Below are 7,375 nucleotides of genomic sequence, written 5' to 3'. Positions count from 1 at the left end.
TGCTGCTGCTGCTGTGGCAGGTCCGGCTGCGAGTGTGAGCAAGGCTTTGTGCCAGACTTCCTGCCGAAGGGCAGGCCGGCGTGGGGCAGCTTGAAAAAACTGGAGTACAAGCTTCTGCGGGAGGTTCGTCTGCTGCTGCTGCTGCAGCTGCTGCAGCTGCTGCTGCCTCGCTGCAGCGTGATGGAAGGAGGGGCAGACCTCGGAGCTTTGACTTCCTCGAGAGCGGCCCCCACGCGCGGCAATGTGGCGAAGGCGAAGGAAAATGAACTGCGAGGCTTCGGAGAAGAATCCAAGTACCTTCGAGCACTAAAAGAAGGCCCCTGTTGTCCTTCAGGAAGCATTTCAACGTGGGAAGGCCCCGCGCCCGGGTAGTCTTCGGGGGGGGGCGGGAACACGCGCAGTACAACTTCTGCTGCAGCAAGTGCAGCAGCAGCACCTGGAGAAGCACTTAGCTTCGTGAACACGCGCTTGGCCCGGATCAGCGAAGCTCTTCGTTTCTGGCAAGAAGCAGAGGAAGCTTCGTAGAGTTGGTGCTTCATATTTTTCAAGTCCCGCTGGAAGGCTTGCAGCCGCCGCTTGTCCGCCAGCACTTGCTGCTGCAGCCGCAGCACATGCTCGGGAAACTCGGCCCCAGGAGGCAGCTCTCCTATTCGTTTTTCCAGCAGTCTGGCGTCGAATTTTGCTGCTGATTCGTAGTCTTGCAGGACTTTGGCTTGTTGAATGACAATGCGTTGCAGCCGCTGCAGCTGGTGCTGCGCCAGCGTCACTTTCTGGGCTTCCACTTCGCTCAAAGCAGCAGCCTCGGAGGCGCTGAGCGACAGTCGGTGCACCTGCTTGTACACTTGGGTGATCAACTCGTTTTCCACTGGGTAACAAAGTTCTTCTGCGTAGTAACCTTCAACAACTCCCCCGTTTTCGCCAGAGTCTTCTTCTTCGTGATCCTCCGGATCATCTGCATCCTCTGCTGCCAACGAGCGAGCTGTTGTGAAGCGCAATTCGGATTTCGAGTCGCTGCGCTGGCGACGCGGCAGAAACCTGCTGCAGCGCAGCACCACGTACACGACGGTGGCGAGAGCGATCAGGGCAGCGCTCAGGGAGAAAGCTGCCGCTCTTTGGTGAATCTGACGGGGAGAACCCCAATAAAAATGCATTTGGTCAAAAGGTAAGTCCACAGAGTCCTCTGGGACGGCTGCAGGCAACGGCGGGAACGCCGGAGCGTCATCGCTCGTAGCGATGCCTGCTCCCATTGCTGCTGCAGCACTGGCGTCCGTTGCAGCAGCAGTTTCAGTCATAGCAGCCTCTAGTTCTTGAGAGGTAGCCACCAATAATGAAGCACAAGCAACAGCAGCTGCTACCACAGCGGGGGTGGCAACATTTCTGCCTGCTAACAGTAGCATACTCCCGGGGCCGACAAGTTTGAAGTGCGCCTTCATTCCAAAAGAATGGAGAAGTGAGCCCCGAGGGGCTTTTCCTCTAAGGCGTTTCGAGTAAAAAAATATGCAATTTTAAAACAATGAAGAGACAACCACCACAAATATGTCCAATTACGCAAAAAAATATGAGCAGCAACAATAACAGCCTCTGCTGCTGGCCCCAAGGGCTGCATTCCACCACGGAGCTGCAGGGGGGCTTTCGTTTCTTGGCCTACACGAGGCTAAACGTGCTATTTTCCTGGCAAAATTGATTAAAGTTACATTTTACTCCCACAAGTTATGCTTACCGCTTGTGTTTCACCCGTTTCAAGCCCTTAAGGTGCCCGCAGGGGCTAGACACAATCGAGCTGCATTTGGCGGCGGCTGGAAGCTGCACATGCTCGCGCACAAGTTGTCTCTGGCTCACTCGGTGCAAACTTTTCAGGATAAAATATGCAATTTTTTGTGTTGTATGCTGCTGCTGCTTCGCGGGACTGTACGGGTCCTCTGCAAGGCAATAGGACCGGAGTTGGGAAGAACTTTCGGTATCGCACATGCCTTGGGTGCTGTTGAAAAAACATCGCTTTGGCAAGCACCCTGGGTCTAAATGAAATATCGCAGTGCAATCACGGTTTTATGCCAGACCTCAGTGTAAAACTTGTGTTGCCAACTAATTGTGCCCGCTTTAAGGTGTCTTCATGCTTGGCACCACGCTTTCTGTCAGAGTAGCGTCGGTGGGCTCTGCCAAGCCCAGCTTGGCTACTGCATGCATGTTGCATGCGTATCTTGGCTAGCAAAAAGGTGTACTATCGAGTATAAACCTAACCAATCCATCTTTACAGCGAGGGGTAAACGCGTTAGTTAAAAAGCCGCGGTTCCTAAAAGGCACCGTTGCAAAAACTGAACTGTGCTAGCCACGGCAGACCGAATCGATTGCATGCAAAGAATAATATCGGAAGACAGCTTTGTTTGCACCTTTAGCCTAGGGCACTGCAGCGGTGTGCTCGGGGTCTACTTGACTTTTCATTTCCGCCTGCTGTGTGTAGCACAAGAGATTAGTGGCTTACACGTAGTAAGTCTGCCTTATATGGCGAGACGCCTGCAGAGCTTCTTTGTTGCTCTGACAACTAGAAATTTTCCATCTTTGATATCAAAGCTACACAGCATGGCAAACATCTGCTCGTCTTTCCTTAGTTTTGGTTTCCTTTTGCGCTCCATCGGTTCTGGAAGGGCCTCTGTGCTTGTGGCATCTAGCCTGCCGGCGCCACGCGTTGCCCTTTCCTCAAAGTTTTCGAAATTTTCCTTCTTGGCCTTAAGACTTGTATCACTATACGACATCTTTCAAGATATATGACGGCGGTGACCTTCATAGGTGTTTGCTGATGTGGCTAATGTCGATCTCATATTGATTTCTGCTTCTCTTGAGGCCACTGCATTATTGTAGTGCGCAAGCGGACTTAATGATGCTACTAGGTGCAGACCTGACTGCTTCTCTGCGAGGTGCATCCCGACAAATTCACGCGAAATCTCCTTAATTCCATGCATTAAGCCACCAGTCATGTTCAATTCCCGTTTTTTTCCCCATGAAAAGCAGATTAAAAAAGACCTGACCCCAGGTTTTGATCCGCTGATTTGTGTCATCGTCTCGGCAACTCAGTCATCCCCGAAAGCCTGATACGCTTTTGGCGCTCATAGCCCGTTGCCGCTCCTGCCCGGTAGGCGCTCACAGCTGGCTGGCCTAATTGACCTGATTTAATGCTAATTTTACATCAAGTCAAGTTCTTTCCACGGATTACGTCATTGTAAGCTCACTATATGCTCACTAGAGAAACACTGTACGCTGCACAAAGGGCAGTGTCACTGGTGCAGCGTGCGACGCCGAGGGCCTCCGCGAGGCCGCACAAGCTGAAAGAGGTGGCTTATTATGCTTTGAAGTGAAATATATGGACTCCTTTGTCCTTATTCGGTTTGTGTGCACCTGTGTAGCGAGAATAGGAACACAGGTGTGCCGACGCCGCGCCCGCAACACTTGTGGCACGGCGTGCAGGTGCGCTGTAGGTGTTGGAAGAATTACACTGGGTACACAAGAAGCTCTTATGCTTATTCCTGCTAGCGCACAATAATCCACAGTGCGCCTCTAGCTGTCATAATGCGTTCGACGTATAAAGCTTAAAAGACATCATGGTGTGGGGAGCGTGTACAGCACTGTACACAATTAGGCGCTACTCAAGGCGTTGCACTGCTTAAGCGTGCCGCTCCTTTTACTGAAGGAAAATGCGTTTGCGAGCGAGTTTGATAACGAGTCAGGCCACGCTGGCGTAGTCGGGCTCATAAACATGAGACAGTAATTGACAGTACCGAGAAATCGACGTGTCTCGTTAGCCAGTCTTTCTGGCCAATCACGAATAGCTGGAACTTTGTCTGCTGCGAGCTTGATACGTTGAGCGCTGATAGTATATCTCAGCCAGGAAAGCAAATTATCGCTTCACGAACTTGCATTTGCGAAGCTTGGGGGAGCACTAATATTGGAGAAAGATGCCGAGCACGTGCCGTATGAGGGTAGCGTGGACAGCAATATGGGGGATGAAGGTCAAGATATCGTCGAGAAATTCCGGGACACTACCTCACAACAAAGATTAAAGACAAGAACTGACACTAGCCCAGAGGGTAGCTGAAGTGCCCTTAAGACCGAAAGGCATGATCTACGTCTGGAACTCAGGAAAGAGCGGTCGTCCGCCAGTCGGCTTTTGGCTTATGAATTGGGTGAAAATCCGTCTCAGAGTCAAGTGTGAAAAGGTACCCAGCTCACCCTAACATTTCTCAGACAAAGTAGAACTGTAGTTTGCTCCACTGCGAGTAAGTTACGGACAAGGAGATTACAGCGTGGAGAAGGGCCTGCGCAGGAAAAGATGACCTTTAGATCTTTCAGAAGCAAGGAGTTGTGTCACTCTGCCAGCCCCAAACGCCCGCTGATCTGCAGAACACTCTACTCCTAGCCTGGTCCAAGGGGGCTTTCTCTTGCACCAAAATTATTCTTTTTGTGCCCAATGTTTATGAAATCAAGTATTACGACATTCGGGGTTCCTGCTTCGTAACGTTGTAGTCTTTCAAACTACGTAGCTGGGGCTGAGCAGAGTCTATCGCGCAAAAGGCAAAAGCGCAAAAGTACCAGATAAACATACGTATTAAGTTTGTATGAGTGTGCTGTTGCAAGGTGATGTGCTCTGACACAACACTATGCTCGGGACTGTCCTACGTATAAACGAGGCCGGCCCGAGCAGGTGGACAAGAGCAGTAGAGCGCCCACCCGTCCTAGCCCTGAGAAGACGGAACGATCAAACGTGCGGACCTAGGCGTGGGTGGAGACGAGCGTTCTAGGCCGCGTAGCCATGGCAAAGGGATGATGTGTGCGGTAGAGACAGGTCCTAATGCCATTCCAGTCTCCCTTGAGTTGGGAAACCAACTCCTCCGCACTGCGGGAGGAGCTTATAAGAGCGATGAGCGCGCGGAAGGGACTCAGTCGTTTTCGGAAACGCGGCGGGAGTCTGGGTCAACGTCGATCCTGAGTGAAGAGACTCCGGACGCGACGCTGAATAGCAGCAGGAAGTCTGCAGAGGTAACAGACGACGGCCATAGGTCTGACGCGACAGAGATTGTGCCACACTGGTGGAGGGAGACTTGTACGAAAGAGTCTTACGATCAAGGGGGAGCGTTGTGTTGTGCGGGTGCGACGGCGGTACTTCGCGTTGAGCTCGCGGGGAGTCCTTGTGAGACCCTCTTGGACACTGGGGCTTCGCGAAGTTTCATTAGTCCTAAAATAGTCGAACGACTGCAGCTGAAAGTGCGGAGACTTCCAAAAGAACATAGGTTCACTGTTGATACAGGGGCACAACTACGTATTGATCGGGTAGTGACGGGATTGACGCTGTGGTGCGGACATACGCGTTTTTCCGAGGACGTTCTGGTGGGACCCGTTCCCTACGACTTAGTCTTGGGTTTGGATTGGCTGACGGAACACAAGGTGGCCTGGTATTTCCAGTCAGACAAGCTCCGAACCTATGTGAATGGCCAGTGGTGCGAGTTACCGGTCGTTCGAACTGGTGAAACGACGCTGCAACGTGATACTGCCACCGTAGTCCACCCAAGGACCCCAGCAGAGCAAGCATACGAGATATTGGCCAAACAAGTGGCGGGTATGTCAGCCGAGGAGGCAGCCGCATACCTACGCCCGCCTCCAAGGAGGTATAAGTCCCACGCAAAGACTAAGGCGAAGGCGCGGATAACGTCGCTCGTTCGTCAGGCGGCGGACGACACAAATGATATCAGTACTCCATTGCAGGGTTTGCATCTCATACTGGCTCTACCCGAAGCCGGTTCGGCAGTGCCCTTAAGGCTCTCGGATGAATGGCAAGGCGCGCTTTGTTGCGCGTAGATAGGGAGTAAACCCACGTCCTCCGGCTGCCGTAGTCTTTTGGCCTCAACCGCCTCGGTGGCAGCGGAGAGTGACGAGGAGTCTCCCTGGCCTACGGCAAAACTCGAGCACACTCTATTCGACGAATGGATAAATTTGACAGAGGCGCAGGATATTCCATGTGAGGTTGCCCAGGTGTTGCACGAGTATCGAGCGGTTTTTCCCGATACCTTACCTAAAGACCTACCTCCGAAGCGCCCTCATGATCATCATATTCTCCTTGTGCCTGGAAAACTCCCAGCGAGATCTGCAATATACCGTATGACCCCAGATCAGCTCACATTCCACAAACAGGAGATAGCTAAACTATCGGACAGTGGTTGGATTGGACCGACCTATTCGCCTATTTGCTCTCCTACGATCATGGTGGACAAACGTGATGATGGCTCCGGGGAGCGGAAGATGCGTATGGTTGTCAATTACCAAGCTCTAAATGCCCTTTCGATAGCCCCTGATTTTCCACTACCTCCCATTCAAACCATTCTGGAGCTGCTGGGAGGCGTCAAGTATTTTTCCACCTTGGATCTTGGAGCAGGATTCCATCAAGTACGTATGGCTAAGGAAGACCGGTGGAAGACGGCTTTCCGATCCGTTCTCGGACTATTCGAGTACCGCGTGATGCCCTTCGGCCTTAAGGGTGCTCCCGCTACGTTCCAGGCCAATATTAATGCCTGTCTACAACCTTTATTGGGCCAGGGCGTTATTGCGTACCTAGATGACGTACTTATCTATAGTTCTGATCTCTCTGGGCACACTTCGCTTCTGCGACAAGTCCTAAGCATTTTTCTTAGACACCAGTTCTACCCAAAAAATTTGCAAGGGAAACAGTTACTTATTTGGGTTATACCATTTCGGCTACGGGGATCAAACCCGCAGAAGATAAAATCGCAGCCATCCGGCAGTGGCCAGAGGTGCTGGAGAACGAAACGCAAGTGCGCCAGTTCCTCGGTACCACAAACTACTGTCGCATGTTCATGAGACCTGACTATGCAGACGTTGCCCGGCCGCTGGTTGATCTAACGCGTTAAGGCGTCAGTTTCAAATGGACAGAGCTCCACACGCAAGCGGTGCGGCAGCTCAAACAGCGCTTAATCGACTTCACTATCTTACAAGTCCCTGACACGACGAAACCCTTCGAGTTATACACAGATGCCTCTGGTTATGCAATCGGAGCAGTTCTCGAACAAGACGGTAAACCCATCGGCTTCCTCAGCCAAGTCATGAGCCCCACGCGACAGAGATACTCGATCTACGATCATGAACTCTTGGCGTTGGTCACGGCGCTGGACAAGTGGTCGCACTTGCTCCGTGTCTCCAAGGTAACGGCTTACACTGATCATCAAGCTCTAACCCATCTCCAACGACTCCAAGCATCGAAGCCTCTGCGCGGACGCACCGCCCGGTGGCTAGACTTCCTTGCAGAGTTCCCGGGTTTGCACATCACGTATGTTCAGGGAGCGCGCAATCAAGTTGCCCTGCGGAACAGAGCGGC

At 52.2% G+C, this 7,375-nt stretch overlaps 2 protein-coding genes across 2 annotated transcripts in view; both read left to right on the top strand.

Annotated features, from left to right (window-relative positions):
* Positions 1-611: 611 nt before the first annotated feature.
* ENH_00009180 (hypothetical protein) lies at positions 612-1,166 on the top strand (the record flags this gene model as incomplete). The annotated part of the gene is given in 2 exon segments (XM_013584152.1): positions 612-686; positions 690-1,166. Coding segments are annotated over 2 exon segments (552 nt in total).
* Positions 1,167-4,812: 3,646 nt separating this feature from the next.
* ENH_00009170 (hypothetical protein) overlaps positions 4,813-7,375 on the top strand; it is a gene marked incomplete at both ends in the record, with an annotated part of 4,489 nt that continues 1,926 nt past the window's right edge. Inside the window, 3 exons of the mRNA XM_013584151.1 lie at positions 4,813-5,752; positions 5,849-6,520; positions 6,913-7,202. Of these exons, the coding sequence (XP_013439605.1) occupies positions 4,813-5,752; positions 5,849-6,520; positions 6,913-7,202 (1,902 nt within the window). The remainder of the gene's footprint in view (positions 5,753-5,848; positions 6,521-6,912; positions 7,203-7,375) is intronic.

Source organism: Eimeria necatrix, genomic scaffold (assembly GCF_000499385.1).
Source record: "Eimeria necatrix Houghton genomic scaffold, Enh_scaff1274, whole genome shotgun sequence".
Classification (NCBI taxonomy): domain Eukaryota; phylum Apicomplexa; class Conoidasida; order Eucoccidiorida; family Eimeriidae; genus Eimeria; species Eimeria necatrix.
The sequence above is the reverse complement of the archived record's forward strand: the minus strand, read 5'-3'. Positions and strand labels throughout refer to the sequence as shown.